Source organism: Grampus griseus (assembly GCF_964374135.1).
Source record: "Grampus griseus genome assembly, chromosome: 21".
Taxonomy (NCBI): domain Eukaryota; kingdom Metazoa; phylum Chordata; class Mammalia; order Artiodactyla; family Delphinidae; genus Grampus; species Grampus griseus.
Genome location: NC_139015.1, coordinates 21,722,123 through 21,738,308, shown reverse-complemented (window position 1 = coordinate 21,738,308; position 16,186 = coordinate 21,722,123). Strand labels below are relative to the sequence as shown.

Genomic DNA, 16,186 nt, shown 5'->3' with positions numbered 1-16,186 from the left:
AGGCCTTTGCCCAGTTCCAAAGAATAAATTTAATTACAGAAGTGAGAAAATGCAGAAACAAAGGAAAACAGTCAAGCAAGACAAAATAGTAATAGTTTAGCCATTGAAGTCAGTGACCTTTAGTTCCTCCTCAAGGGCTATAGATCATATTCTGAGCCAAATCCTTTGAGCTGTTTCACAGATACTGAAACCCCCACCAGGTGGAAGAAGTTAACTGCTTGTTGACCACAAGCACCTAGACCCCAGACCAGTTGGAACCAGAAAGTTGATAATGTTGACTCCAGATTACCTCATCACCAACCTAACAGAAGAATGTCCATGAGCTGATCACGTACCCCACAACCCTCTCCCTCACCCTGTCTTTTTCAGGGAAAAAACATTTCCCTGAAACCCATCAGCAAGTTCAGGCCGTCTGAGCACTAGCTGCCTGGACTGCTTGCTTGGCCCTGCAGTAAACGCTGCACTTTCCTTCACCTCAACGCGGTGTCAGTAGATTCGCTTTACTTGGGAGCAGACCCACGTGTGGTTCGGTAATAGTGTGTGTGTATGTATTTACATCAACGTGAGGTTAGGCTTTATATGGAGAAGTGTATATTTTCAACAAATGTTATGACATAGGTATTTTTTTAAGTTCTTAAATTTTCTTGGAAAGCAATTTTTAATGGCTACATAGATTCTATGATATAGGATGCCAACATTTACTTAACCATTATTCCACTGCTGGAAATCAGGATGTTTTTCGTTTTCCCAACTGAATATCCTTGAATAGATCTTTGGGGGCATATCTATCTTTAGAACAATTCCCAGGAGTAGAACATTTCTTTAGGATTTTGCTGCATATTATTAAATGCCCTGCATGAAGCTGTACCAATACATTCTTAGCTGTAATACCTGAGGATGCCCCATTTCCTTATTCTTCTACTAATATCGCATGTTAAAACATTTTTTCTTTTTTTGCTTTTACTTTTTATTGTATCTATATGAGAAGATGGATGCGAACTAAACTTATTAAACCTTAAACTTATAGAGTTATGTATGTAAATTGTATCTCAACGAAACTGGAAAAAATAATGAGATATATATTCTATGCCAATTTTATAGGCTAAATATGGCATCCTATTTTAATTTGCATTACTTTGATTACTCTGGAGATTACACTTTTTAAAATATATTCATTACCTATTTGTATTTCTTCTAATGTAAACTATTTTCTTTGCCTGTTTTTTTTTTATGTTATTCATCATTTGCAAACTGATTTGTAGGAATTCCTTATATATCTTGAATATAAACCCTATGTTGTATGCATGGAAACTATTTCCCATTTGTCATTTTCTTTAGCTTATGTTGGCACTTTTTTCCTCCAGTGTATAATATCATGAAATGTCACCTGTGCTCCCAAATTGATTTGAGTTGAACTGCTTTACAATGGGGACAGGCCTCACCATATTTACCTGTTGGGATAAATGGTGGGGTTGGAGCACATAGAGGATTTGGGGAGTTAAAGCTGGAGTTCGGGGATTGAAGTCCTTAGTGCATCTGGTTTTTCCCAGATATTCCCATTCTAATTGCCGAGATTATACATTTTCTCAATAAACACACCAATTTTAGTTTTAAAAACGATCACAATACGGAATCTACTTGTATTGATCTGTGTCTTTTTAGATGCTTTTTAGATGGACTTTGAGCAGTTAGATGTCTGGCTTTGGTCAGAAAGGATCTTGGTACCCACTTGGATTCCAACTCTGCTTTTCTGTCTGCTTTTGGTTGGGTAGCCTTGGCCTCAGACCTCTCTCCTTCTTGCTCTCATTTTACTTCCTTGAAAGGCTGCAAGAACAGAACACAGTTTATCATCCTCTCTTTTGTTTCTAGGACTACCCACTTCTCACCCCATCTGCTTTGACAACCGTTTTCTTAGATGGTCTGTAACTTGCAAACTCACTTCCAGAAAACAATTTCTATGCTAGGAGTGTTTTCCATTTCAAGGAAGAGAAGCCAATTCAAGGGTACTGTAGCAAAAGCAGGGGATTTATTATAAGTCTTTAGGGCAAGGAATGTAGCTAAGACTCAAGAATACCAGGCAAGAAACCAAAATGTTGGAAAACCAAGAAATATGATCTCTTGCTAAATCTGCAATCATTTCACATCTACCTTTTTCTTTCTTGGTGAATGGATTTCCTCTGCTCCCAAGTCCCTCTGATAGGCTAAGACAGCAGCTCATGATTTCCAATTTAACACCTGGATCCACAGAACGACTGACTTTTCTACTTTCAGTCCTGAGAGGTAGCAGAATATATCACCCCAGAATATGCCACTTTGGCATAGCAATTATTTTGAGCTGAAGGCAGTTGAGAAGAAATGGATACAAGAAAAGCTCCATCTTCCCCCATTTGTCTAAAAGGAGGACATATATTTACAAAGGCGTCCCTCCTCCCTTCTCTACCGGGAAGGACAAAGGTTAATCCCTGGAGACAACTTTAGACCCTTGTCAATGGAGAAGGCAATGACTTAAATGTTCATAACCCACTCCCCCATCACCCCCAAGACTGGTCTGCCCCATATCTCTCTTATGTCTTCAGTTGCAGATGTTATATAAGCCAGAGTTCTAAGACACCATTTTGAATGACTCATTTTCCGCTGGGTATCTCCCGTGTATACATGAGGTACACATGTTAATAAACTTGTTTGCTTTTCTCTTGTTACTCTGTCTTTTATTACAGGGGTCTCAGCTAAGAACTCAGAGTCAGAGGGGAAATTATTCTTCCTCCCCTACAAAGCTAAACTGCTAGGATAAAGCTCCAATAATCTTTTCGGCTTTACTTTGGGGCACATTGTCATTTAATTTGTACATCATGTTAAACTTGTTTAAACAAAAACTTATTTTTTAAAAAAACAAAGTAAGAAAAAAAAGAACAATAAGTTTAGTATTCTGCCCTAGAACATTACCCAAACTCCTAATACAATATGTAAACTTAATACTCTTTGTTTTGAAAATGTAAATTAAGTGTTAATATAACTGTATTCAAGAACCACAAGACCATGGAACAGTATCACCTTACAGAGGAAGGGAAAGGCTTTCTTTCTTTTTTTTTTTTTTTTTTGTGTGGTACGCGGGCCCCCACTGTTGTGGCCTCTCCCGTTGCGGAGCACAGGTTCCGGACGCGCAGCTTAGCGGCCATGGCTCACGGGCCTAGCCTCCCCGTGGCATGTGGGATCTTCCCGGACCAGGGCACAAACCCGTATCTCCTGCATCGGCAGGCGGACTCTCAACCACTGCGCCACCAGGAAAGCCGGGAAAGGCTTTCTTAAATTCTTCTTTAGCATCTGAAGAGCCATTGTGGTGCGGGAACAAAGGAGCAAAACTCAGGCATCTGCTAGACTTCCATCAAATCCTCTGAGAATTTTGAAATAGACAATATCTTTTTAACTGATGGGAGATCCACAGCTTCTGAAGACTGTCTTAGTCAACAGAAGACAATGTTTTATTTTTATACCTCGGCAAAGACAACAGAGAAAAGAAGCCTTCTCAAATTATCTTGTATCCAGGCACCGTGCACAGTCTTACATAAATATGTGTTGAATTAATAATGAAGTTATGACCAGCTGTGATCCTTGTGTTATGACACACCATTATTCCAAAGCATCTCACCATTTCATGGGATGAAGTGGAGCAGGTAGGGAGTCAGGTTTTATTGTTCTGTTACACAGAAGGGTAAACAGAAACTCTTTTTTTAAAATACAAAAGTAATAAAGTATCAGGAAGAACATAAATGGTAACTTTGGCTTTCTTGTCTTTTAATAAACACATGGCTTTATTATAAACATCATCAAAATTACAGTTTTTTGGGAGGACTTCACATTTGTGATGCTGTGCTGTGCTTTATGATACGTGTTACACTATGTCACGGTAGACTTTGTTTCTATCTTAGAAATACAGTGTTTCTCAAGGAGGAGGCAACATCCCAGGTGTCATTTATTTAAAAGCTAGCCGTTAAGTAAATTTGTTTTTTAAAATGGGAAATATTTTGTAAAACTGTGCAGACAAAAGCAAGATCTGAAACCATTTGTCTCACTGTCACCAAATCTCATGAAAAAACATTTCAGACTAGTAACTAAGACTCCACTGCCCGGGCTACACAGCTTGTACACTGCACACACCACCCTTGGAGGGAGGGACCAGAAGCTGAAACCACCTGATTCTCACAGGTCTGCTGGGGGTGCTGCCTTGGTCCCCTTTCACAAAAGCACACGTGGGCCCCTTTCACAAAAAATGAACTGTATGGTGGCTCCCTGCCCATGGCTTACCTTCAACCTTAGGCACAAAAGTGCGGGTGGGGAGGGCTTCCCTGGTGGCACATGGGTTGAGAGTCTGCCTGCCGATGCAGGGGCATGGGTTCGTGCCCCGATCCAGGAAGATCCCCCATGCCGCAGAGCGGCTGGGCCCGTGAGCCATGGCCACTGAGCCTGCGCATCCGGAGCCTGTGCTCCGCAATGGGAGAGACCACAACAGTGAAAGGCCCGTGTACCGCAAAAAAAAAATTAATAAATAAAAAAATGCAAGTGGGGAAACGACCTGTCTGCTCCCCAGCCTCCCTACCCCTTCCTCCTGCACAGGGCCGCATCTCAAAGCGCCAAGTGAGCTATAGTTAGCTTCGTTTGTCCTAACTACTTAACAGATGTTTTTCATTTATCCTTCACTGGAATGATTTTCCTCCATTTTCTCATAAAGAGGATGTTTGCACCAGGATTGGGACTGAGAATGGTGGAGGGTGACCTGAGGGGCTCGGGGAGAATGCTATTTACAGACCCTCAGGGCGAGTTCTGGAATTCTAGGTGACACTGCTGCAAATCCTTTGGCTTTCAGTGAAATCGCCTAGATCCTGCAGAACATCTTCAGCTGAAAGTACTTCCAACGGATGCTAAAAATACATTGCAGTTTATTTTCCTCAGTAGGGAGCATATGTGTTCCCACTTGACCTGGAAACACAAAGAGATCCAATGTTAAATTTAATGCTGCCCATTCCAAGATAAATCTGTTTTCTGGAGAGCAAGGGAAAGAAAAAACAACAGACATATTGGTATGATTTTGCCTTTGCTCTCTGGGGGAGTCAGTGCCTTGAACACATTTTTTATGTTCCCTGTTGGTAGTTAAATGACCACTCTCAGACTTCTTAGCTATTGCTGATATAAACTGGCTTGCATTCAAATCAGATGGTGAGTCCAAAGCAGATTTATTAAATTTAGGGAAAGCGGGGTGAGGAGTTTGATTTTTTTTTTATCTAAACAAAAATGTCAGATTCTTTGTATCTAATCTTAGATTGATAATTTAGCCTTCCATCTTCTTCTTTCTTTCTTTTAATGCTCTTCTCAAAAGACAATCTGAAGTGCCCTCTAATTGAAGTATAGATTTTATGGACATTTGTATTAAATCCTTTCTCTCTAAAACAAAAAGCAAACAGACCAAATACAACTTATCTACAGATGGCATAGAAATTCTGTTTCCTGCTGTAACATTTAATAACATGTTCAATCCAGTTCTTGTAGTTTGGGGATACCGTTTGTTTAGAGCTTTTGGTTGCCCAATATGACATTCTTTAATATTGTAAGAGCAAAGTTCAATTTTTACTGAAGAGGAAGTCTCAGCCCTGATCTCCAGCTGGTACCACACTCCAGAGCTTAAAATACACAGTCTGCTGACAGAGAACTAAGACCCATTCCCCTCCCCCCACACCCCCGTCCAACCCCCGCCCCCCCAAGAAATAGCACAGCAATTAAACATGAGCTTTGGACTCTGCCTTTTTTTGAGTCTGGATTCTGCCACTCAATAGTTCTGCCTTCACTTTTCTCCATCTGTAAAAGGAGGATAACGATGGGACCTGCTGTTCAAGGCTGTTGTGAAGGTTAAATGAAATACTGTGTGAAAAGCATGCAGCATCTTGCCTGAGTACGTAGAAAACCTTGAATCCATATTAGCTATTATTACTGGTGATGATTCTTAGATACCCTGGTTAGTTGTGCCCAATATCAAAGAGTTAACTGACACCACCTCGAAGATCCACTTCCTGAACTGTCCCTCATCAGTTCATTTTTTTAAATTAATTAATTAATTTATTTTTATTTTTGGCTGCATTGGGTCTTTGTTGCTGCACTTGGGCTTTCTCTAGTTGCCGGGAGCGGGGGCTACTCTTCGTTGCGGTGCGTGGGCTTCTCATTGTGGTGGCTTCTCTTGTTGCGGAGCACGGGCTCTAGGCACGCAGGCTTCCGTAGTCGTGGCATGTGGGCTCAGCAGTTGTGGCTCGCAGGCTTAGTTGCTCCGTGGCATGTGGGATCTTCCCAGACCAGGGCCCGAACCTGTGTCCCCTGCATTGGCAGGCGGATTCCTAACCACTGCGCCACCAGGGAAGCCCCGCCTGCCCCCCGCCCCCCGCCCCCCCGCATCAATTCTTAAGGCTTGATTTCTATCCAAGAAGGGTGTGGTCTGATGAAAATCATGGAGATGGATTTTCTCTTACTTACCTTTAACCACATAGTAAGGAGCATTTTTCTTATTGTTTATTTAAAGCAAAATATTCACTGGATCTAAAATTATAAGAAAGGAGAAATATGAGAAGCCCTTTTATTATTTTCATGATAAAGGCAGCATATACTGAGCCTCTCCAGACTTCAAGGAGACAACTAAGTAAATTTTCTCATGAAATGTTGTAGCCCACCCTCGGGTCTCATTTACACTGCAAGCTTAAGGAATAGCCACATTTCCTTTTGAGACTAGATGGGTAGTTTTGACACTCTAAAGTTAGTTAGAACCTCAAGCCCATGGATGTCCTCTCTGATAAGTAGTAAGCATTTACAGGCATACCTCAGAGATGCTGTGGGTTCAGTTCCAGACCACGGCAATAAAGCGAATATCACACGCATTTTTTGGTTTCCCAACACATATAAAAGTTATGTTTACACGATACTGTAGTCTTTTAAGTGTGCAATAGCATTATGTATAAAAAAAACAATGAATGTACCATAATTAAAAAATACTTTATTGCTAAAAATGCTAAGCATCATCTGAGCCTTCAGCAAGTCTTAATCATTTTGCTGGTGGAGGGTCTTGCCTCGATGCTGATGCTGCTGACTGATCAGGGTGGTGGCTACTGAAGGCTGGGGTGGCCGTGACAATTTCTTATAAGACAGTGATGAAGTTCATCACACCGATCGACTCTGCGTTTCACTTAAACACTTAGAGGCCATTTTAAGGCTAGTAACTGGCCTAATTTCAATATTACTGTGTTTCAGGGAGGCCTGAGGAGAGGGAGACAGGGGAAGGGCTGGTCATTGGAGCAGTCAGAACACTCACATTTATTGTTTACCATCATATATGAGCGCGGTTCATGCCCCCAAACACAAGAGTAACGCCAAAGATCACTGATCACAGATCACCATAACAAATATAATAATGAAAAAGTTTGAAATAGTGCAAGAATTACCAAAATTTGACACACAGACATGAAGTGAACAAATGCTGTAGGAAAAATGGCGCTGCTAGACTTGCTCAAGGCAAGGTTGCCACAAACGTTCAATTTGTAAAAAACACAATGTCTGTGATGCACAATAAAGTGAAGTGCAATAAAATGAGGTCAGCCTAAGTAAATACATAAGGAAGTAAATCAGAACTATTTTGAAAGTCTAAAGTAGCTGAAGTAAGTAAAAGTCCTGCATTTCTGGGAAGCTATGTTTTCTGAACTCTTGAAAGGTAAAGGGAGAGCAAGATAAAGACCAAGTAGGTTAACTAACTGTACTAGTTTCCTAGGATTGCCCTGGTTTTAGGTGCAGAATGTCTCCTGTCCTGGGAAACCCCTCAGTCTTGTGCACGCTGGGACAGTTGGTCACCCTAAAATAAAGACTTACATTGTGGTTGATGAAATTAAAATTCAGTGGAAAGGGTACTTATATATTATTTTCCAAATTATATATCTTTAATATAAATGGAGTAATATAAATAAAAACAGAAAAAGCATAATGACCAAATACTCTCCTAAGAAGCTATCCATATATAGGCAAATCCTGGACAGTCTGTCCATGCAGTTATAGAGGTTCATTTGGTAGCACTTATTCTAATTGCAAACTTTTTTCCTACAAGGAAATAATTAGCCTTTATAGGGTTCTTTTGGAAATCCCAAACTTTAGCATGACACCAGATATCCTACAGGCTGACAAAGGAGAAAGTTTCCAAAGGAAATTGCTTAACATTTTCAACGATGGGAGGTCAAAAAAGGGAAAAGGGTGAGGTGACCTTCCAGAGAACAGTGCTGCTGGCACAGTGGGGACAGAAGCCAGATTACTGGGCCCAAGGAGGGACCCAGCAGCGGAGAGGCTCCAGACGGCCTGACACCACTTCTGTAAGATGTCAGGGAAAGGAAGTAAACCAATGAGCCAGTAGCTAGGGGGCAAGAAAAACGTCTGTCAAGTTGGAGGAAAGTCTAGTGTGCTGAAGACAGAACAAAAGAAACCAGGGATGGAAAGCTTACTTGGAGCTTGTTGCTACCAAGAGCAGAGGACTCCTGCCACCTGGGCCATTCAGACTGTTATCGAGAAATATTTTAATGGAAGACTCTGGCCCACGTGTCCAGGACCCTCCCTTCTAGCTAGCCACATCTTTTAAGGCCCAGCTCAAGACCTGGCCTCTATACATGTGCTTTCCCACTCCTTTAAATGACTTTTGCCGTTGCAGAGGGTCTGGACTCTAGGAGCAAGCCAGTTGCAATCATACGGCAGCAGCTAAAATGAAAACAGTGTCAGAATAATAAAAATAGGATAAACGTAAAGGTTTTGGAAAGTTTATAGCTTGGGTCCATGACATTGGGTAAACATCCAAGACAAGAAAACCTTTTTTTATTTTTTAATAAAGAAAAGACTGACATTTTATTATATCAAAATTAAGAACTTTCTTTTTTTTAGAAAGATAAATTTATGTATTTTTATTGTCCTTCTTTTCTCAATAAAAGGTAGCCTTCTAAAAAAAATTAAGAACTTTCTTACATCAAAAAAATTTTTAGGGCTTCCCTGGTGGCGCAGTGGTTGAAAGTCCGCCTGCCGATGCAGGGGACACGGGTTCGTGCCCTGGTCTGGGAGGATCCTACATGCCGCGGAGCGGCTGGGCCCCTGAGCCATGGCCGCTGAGCCTGCGCGACCAGAGCCTGTGCTCCGCAACGGGAGAGGCCACAGCAGCGAGAGGCCCGCGTACCGCAAAAAAAAAAATTTTTTTAAGAAAATGAAAAGACACTCTTAGTAAAGTTGGCATAAACACAGCAAGGGATTAATAACAAGAACACATAAAGAACTCTCATAAATCAATAAGAAAAGCAAAAGAAAAATGGGCAAAGATTTTTACAGAAGAATAAGCACCAACAAAAATACAAAGAGATGTTCAACCTCATTAACGATGAGGGACATGCAAATGAGATACCATTTTATGGAATTCAATTGGCAAAAACTTAGAAGTCTAACGTGTTAGAAAGACTTCGAAGCAACAGTATCTTTTATACGTAAGACAAGAAAACCTTGAATAATCAGAGTCCCTATTCTCCAAACTGAGATTGTTTTTAGCTTTTAGGAAAACTCCAACACACGCAGGGCCACTTAACATTGGCAGGGTCTGGGGCAAGAGCACAAATGGAGGCCCATCTACCATACACCTAATCTTTAAATGTGCTACATCAGGCCAATAAGTGTGGCTCACCCACACCCCTTTCATCCTAACCTGGGCTCTGTGAGGAACCTGTGGGCTCACAGGAGCAATCAAGCTCCAGCCACACCCTGGAGGCCCAGGGATGTCCACATCAGCAACTCCTGAATGACTATGAAATACTGCCCACCTTCTCCAAGCAGGCTTCAGGCTGTTTGCACTGGGAATTTAGGGTCCTTCACACCAAGTGTGTTCCAGAAGGCCGAGGGGGCATATCCATTAACCCCTTGGCCCATCAGAAACTTTACCACGAGGGGTGTGGTGTCGCAAGAGGAGGACCAGCTTGTGTGCCGAGGCCAGGATCCTTCTTGCCTGAGTTTAACAAACATACTGGACACATTATCATTTTCCAGTTATATTTTATCACTGCATTCTCCCAGTCTGACTTTCAAATAACTCTTGGACAAGACTTTACAATAAGGCTTCCCACAATATTGACTGTAACAGCTCAAGCAGGCTGAACAGCCCAGAAAGAATGTTCCTGCTGAGCAAACTCAAACACAGCAGGCTTCGGTGCTCTAGTGAGAGGCCCCAAACGGGGTGTTCTCTGGTCCTATCCAGATAAAGCAAATTACAGATTATCTCCTGGCAAAGGAAAAGCAGAGTTTTTAAATACATTTGAGATGGAAATATAATCTTCTGACAGCTTCTGAAAGGGAGCAGTTTAGCCTGGGTTATTTAGGTCAAACCCAAACCACTTCAGTTTACCCTACGTGGGGTAGGGAGCTGATGCCTTCTCCAGTCTTCTTCCCCAGGAACTAAAGCCTGGAGGAGGTGGCGTCTGACTCAAGAATACCTTGAAGGTGATGCTCTCAGGGGAGTAACCCCACAAGGGGAGTTAGCACACCTGGTTCTTCTCTTCACCTGGCTGGTCAGTTGGGAGGTTGCTTCTTCTGGGCCTGTTGCCACCGCTGAGAATAATAGGGCCAGCCTAGATGATTTAGAATTTTCCTTGGGGCAGGAGGGTCTGGGGAACCCTTGAGCAATTTGATCTTCTAGGAAGCCCTGCAGGGTGAACACAGCTCACCTGTACCCTGTTAACGTACTTGGAATATCTGGGATTCACCTGGCCCCAGGAGCGTCCTCCAGTTACAGGATGTACCATCCCAGGCTGGATAACCATCACTGGGGCATATTTCCAGCTTGAGGTGCTCAGTCACTCTCTTTGAAGAGGCAAACGATTACTACTGCACTGAATTTGGGTCCCCAAATGACAGCAACATCATGTGTAGGGAGAGCCACGACTGTTAACTGGTGCATTTAACCAATTAAATTCGGCTTTGTGTCTCAAAACAATTTGCTTCATTATTAACCAAGCTGGAGGCAATGATGGAGGTGATTTTCGGAGGCCTGATAGATTTCAAGGTTTGGGTAAATTCTGAAGAAATTATTTACTTAGTATAGATGTGATTTCAAAGAAACTTCCTCAACTAGTAAACAAACAAACAAATAAATAAAATAAACCTTCAAGTTGAGCATTGGGCTGCAAATTTTGCTTGAAATAGCTGCCATTTTCTTAAACCTACAGCATAACAAGTACCATAGAGTTGGGGCTATGGTATTTGTTTTCCGGGGCTGTTGGGAGGATGAATGGGATACCCCAGATAAAAGGGTGCGTGCCCCCCCCACCCCCAATCAGGCCGGTGAGGAGCCTGCTCAGAGCCTTCTGTCTCTGTCGGTCTGGCACAAAATAGGGCCTCAATAAATATTTACCAAGTGCATGAACGGTTGCCTGCTTTTCTCCTTTTGTTTAGTCACACTCTCCTTTTAAGCTCCTACAAAGAAACCCAGGGCCCTGCATGCTGCCAGTTCCACTAGGGTGTGGATGTAGAGGATGTAGAGGAAGGGGGATGAGGAATCAGTAAGGGAGGCCAGGGATCCGAAACGAGAGGGAGGAAGAGAAAGATATGATTAGAGGCGCAGGGCCAACAAAGAGCCAGACGCAGGCGAACCCAAGCGCTCTGCACCCGGGACGGGCCCCAGGCGCGCCTCCAGCCCAGCGCAGTCCACGCCGCCGGCCTGCACCGGGCGAGGCGCCCCCAGCCCGCACCCGAGGCGGGTCAGTGGCCCCCGCCCCCGGGGCGGTGCCGGGAACACGCGGCGCCTCCGGCGGTCACGTGGGGGCCGCTCCGCCGGGCGGCGCTGCTGCTTCCCGATCGCACCCTCCCAGTGCCGGGGACGCGGCGTTCGTGCTCCCGCCGGAGCCTGGGGAAGCGGAGAGCAGGAGGCGGCCCGGCCCTGCGTCCACAGGATGCCCGCCGCGGAGCCGGGCGCCGCCGTCCTCGTGGAGCGGGCGGAGGCGACGACGCTGCGGGCCGCGGGGCCACGGCGGCAAGGGTAGCGGGGCTGGAGTTGGCCCCGAGGCGCCGAAGGCGGGCGGAGTGGGAGGAGGAGCGGCAGGCATCCTCCGCGGCGCGGCGGGCGGGCGGCGGCCCTGCTGCCCCGGCGCGCCCCTGGCCCGGGAGCCCGGAGAATGCGAGCAGCGCTCCCCGCCGGCCGCCGCCTCCCCCCGCGCCGTGCGCCCGGCGACCCCCGGAGCTGCTCGCGTCGCCGCCGCCCCCCAGCTGCGGGCGCCCGGCCGCTGGCTGCGCTAGGACCCGCCGCCGCCGGTCGCCGAGGGCTGGTAGGAAGGGAGGAGCGGGAGCGAAAGGGCCCCGGAGACTGGCGCCCGCCGGGGCGCAGCGCGGCATGTAGCTGCGGGCTCCCGCGCGAGGGTGTCGGCCCGGCCCCGCCATGGCTGGGACGGACAGCGGGAACCTGAAGACGGTGAGGCTGTGGCGGGACGCCGCCCTGCGCGCCAGGAAGCTGCGGAGCAACCTGCGGCAGCTCAGCCTCAGCGCGGCCGGGGGCTGCCCGGGCACCGACCAGCTCGACTCTCCCGACGCGCCCCAGCTTGTGCTGCCGGCCAACATCGGGGACATTGAGGTGCTGAACCTGGGGAACAACGGCCTGGAGGAGGTGCCCGACGGGCTGGGCTCGGCGCTGGGCAGCCTCCGCGTCCTGGTCCTGCGCCGGAACCGCTTCGCCCGGCTGCCCCCAGCGGTGGCCGAGCTGGGCCATCACCTAACCGAGCTGGACGTGAGCCACAACCGGCTGAGCGTCCTAAGCGCCGAGGTGGTGAGCGCTCTGCGCGAGCTGAGGAAGCTCAACCTCAGCCACAACCAGCTGCCCGCCCTGCCCGCCCAGCTGGGTGCGCTGGTCCACCTGGAGGAGCTGGACGTCAGCTTTAACCGCCTGGCGCACCTGCCCGACTCCCTCTCCTGCCTCTCCCGCCTGCGCACCCTCGACGTGGACCACAACCAGCTCACGGCTTTTCCGTGGCAGCTGCTGCAGCTGGCGGCCCTGGAGGAGCTCGATGTGTCCAGCAACCGGCTGCGGGGCCTACCTGAGGATATCAGTGCCCTGCGTGCCCTCAAGATCCTCTGGCTGAGCGGGACCGAGCTTGGCACCCTGCCCAGCGGCTTCTGCGAGCTGGCCAGCCTGGAGAGCCTCATGCTGGACAACAACGGGCTGCAGGCTTTACCCGCCCAGTTCAGCCGCCTGCAGCGACTCAAGATGCTCAACCTCTCTTCCAACCTCTTGGAGGAGTTCCCTGCCGCGCTGCTGCCCCTGGCTGGTCTGGAGGAGCTCTACCTTAGTCGCAACCAGCTCACTTCCGTGCCGTCCCTGATCTCGGGCCTGGGCCGTCTTCTCACCCTGTGGCTGGATAATAACCGGCTCCGCTACCTGCCTGACTCCATCGTGGAGCTCACGGGCCTGGAGGAGCTGGTCCTGCAGGGGAACCAGATCGCTGTGCTGCCAGACAACTTTGGCCGGCTCTCCCGGGTGGGCCTGTGGAAGATCAGGGACAACCCGCTGATCCAGCCCCCCTACGAGGTCTGTATGAAGGGGATCCCCTACATCGCAGCTTACCAGAAGGAGCTGGCTCATTCCCAGCCGGCGGTCCAGCCCCGCCTCAAGCTGCTCCTGATGGGCCATAAAGCTGCAGGAAAGACCCTGCTCCGTCGCTGCCTCACCGAGGACAGAGTGGAGGGGAACCAAGGAGGAGGGGACAAGGAGAAGAGCCACCCGCCTTCACCTCCTCCCGTGAGCAAGGGCATCGAGGTGACCAGCTGGACAGCGGATGCCTCCCGGGGCCTGCGGTTCATCGTGTATGACTTAGCCGGGGATGACAGTTATGAGGTGATTCAGCCCTTCTTCCTCTCCCCGGGGGCCCTTTATGTGCTGGTGGTGAACTTGGCCACCTATGAGCCGCTCCGCTTTCCCACCACCGTGGGCTCCTTCCTGCATCGGGTAGGGGCCCGGGTGCCTCACGCCGTGGTGTGCGTTGTGGGCACGCACGCCGACCTCTGCGGGGAGCAGGAGCTGGAGGAGAAGTGTCTGGACATCCACCGCCAGATCGCCCTGCAGGAGAAGCATGACGCTGAGGGGCTGAGCCGGCTGGCCCAGGTGGTGGATGAGGCACTGGCCCGGGACTTTGAGCTCCGCTCCGCCAGCCCCCATGCAGCCTACTACGGTGTGTCCGACAAGAACCTTCGGCGGCGCAAGGCCCACTTTCAGTACCTGCTCAACCACCGGCTGCAGATCCTCTCCCCTGTGCTGCCCGTGAGCTGCAGGGACCCACGCCATATACAGCGCCTGCGGGACAAACTGCTCTCAGTGGCCGAGCACCGGGAAATCTTCCCCAACCTCCACAGAGTACTGCCTCGGTCCTGGCAGGTGCTGGAGGAGCTGCACTTCCAGCCGCCTCAGGCGCAGCGGCTCTGGCTCAGCTGGTGGGACTCGGCTCGCCTGGGCCTGCAGGCCGGCCTGACCGAGGACCGGCTGCAGAGCGCCCTCTCCTACCTGCACGAGAGCGGCAAGCTGCTCTACTTTGAGGACAGCCCGGCCCTCAAGGAGCACGTCTTCCACAACCTCTCCCGCCTCATCGACATCCTCAACGTCTTCTTCCAGAGGGATCCTTCCTTGCTGCTGCATAAACTGCTCCTGGGGACCAGCGGCGAGGGCGAGGCTGAGAGCCGGGGTGGAAGCTCCCCGCTGATGGCGCCGCCCGCCCCAAGCCAGGATGCGCTCCGGGCCACCCAGCTCCATCATTATGTGGAAGGCTTTCTGCTGCATGGGCTCCTGCCGGCCCACGTCATCCGGCTGCTGCTGAAGCCTCACATCCAGGCTCAGCAGGACCTGCAGCTCCTGCTGGAGCTGCTGGAGAAGATGGGACTCTGTTACTGCCTCAACAAAGCCAAGGGCAAGCCTCTGAATGGGTCCACGGCCTGGTACAAGTTCCCGTGCTATGTGCAGAACGAGGTGCCCCACGCGGAGGCCTGGATTAACGGGACCAACCTGGCCGGGCAGTCCTTTGTGGCTGAGCAGTTGCAGATTGAATATAGTTTTCCCTTCACCTTTCCACCCAGCTTGTTTGCACGCTACAGCGTCCAGATCAACAGCCATGTGGTGCACAGGTCGGATGGCAAACTTCAGATCTTTGCATACAGAGGGAAAGTCCCTGTGGTGGTGAGTTACAGACCTGCCAAGGGGGTCCTGCAGCCGGACACCCTGTCCATTGCCAGCCACGCATCCTTACCGAACATATGGACGGCATGGCAAGCCATAACCCCCTTAGTAGAGGAACTGAATGTCCTACTTCAGGAATGGCCTGGACTGCACTACACTGTGCACATTCTTTGTTCTAAGTGCCTTAAGAGAGGGTCACCGAATCCACACGCTTTCCCAGGTAAGAGGGGAGAGGGATGTGTCTCCCTTGCGGTATGTTTTAAGATGCATTTTGGGAAGATATTTGTTTCTCCTTTGGCAGACTGTTTGCTTAACCTCACTGGCTCCCCAGGAAAGCTTTTCAAGGAAAATAGAGGAGGATTTGGGGACAAGCAAAAGGCAGTAAGTACATTAGCTATATGAATACAGTCCCCAGTATCATGTATCATACTCTTCTAATAGAAAGACTCAAACTTCCAAGGTGGGTTCCAGTCAAAACATTTCGGATCTCCTTTTCCCTCTTCCCAATTCAGCCCGCCTTTCCTGGAAGGAAATTTCAGATGGTTGAACAGAAGATGAGTGGTGTCTGATGCCGAGCCCTGGGCTATAATGCTTATTAGACACATGTCGAAGGGGTGCTCTGAGTTTGAGATGTCTAGTCTCATATTCTTTTGTTTAAGTTCAGAGTGTGACCATAATGCAGAAATTATTGCTCCTTTTTCTTAAGAAATTCCAGAGAAGAATGTTTCGTAATCGGGGTGAATGATGGATTAGTAAAGACAAAAATGTCAGTCTGTAAGGCATGACTCAATCCTGGGATCACTGTTTCACCCACTGCACTCTAGGGTATGAAAGAGCGATTACTGAAATCTCTAAGGGGAGTTTTTTGGGTATTTCTGGGTAATTTTGTGCTTTACCAACATCTTAAGGCCCGGGTTTTGGTTAAGTGTTAGAGAGTGGAGCTTT

The 16,186-nt window shown here is 48.2% G+C and overlaps 1 protein-coding gene and 1 long non-coding RNA gene across 3 annotated transcripts in view; one reads left to right on the top strand and one right to left on the bottom strand.

Annotated features, from left to right (window-relative positions):
- Positions 1 to 4,835: 4,835 nt before the first annotated feature.
- Positions 4,836 to 13,174, bottom strand: LOC309839049. The gene is made up of 3 exons (XR_014298450.1): positions 13,116 to 13,174; positions 6,514 to 6,576; positions 4,836 to 4,974 (listed from the first exon to the last, which is right to left on the bottom strand). It is a non-coding gene; the product is annotated as an uncharacterized lncRNA (long non-coding RNA).
- MFHAS1 (multifunctional ROCO family signaling regulator 1) overlaps positions 12,464 to 16,186 on the top strand; it is a gene marked incomplete at its 5' end in the record, with an annotated part of 114,261 nt that continues 110,538 nt past the window's right edge. For both annotated transcript variants that reach the window (XR_014298449.1, XM_082680551.1), the window contains one exon: positions 12,464 to 15,461. Coding sequence is in view for 1 of the 2 variants with exons in the window: in XM_082680551.1 (XP_082536677.1) it covers positions 12,464 to 15,461 (2,998 nt within the window). The remainder of the gene's footprint in view (positions 15,462 to 16,186) is intronic.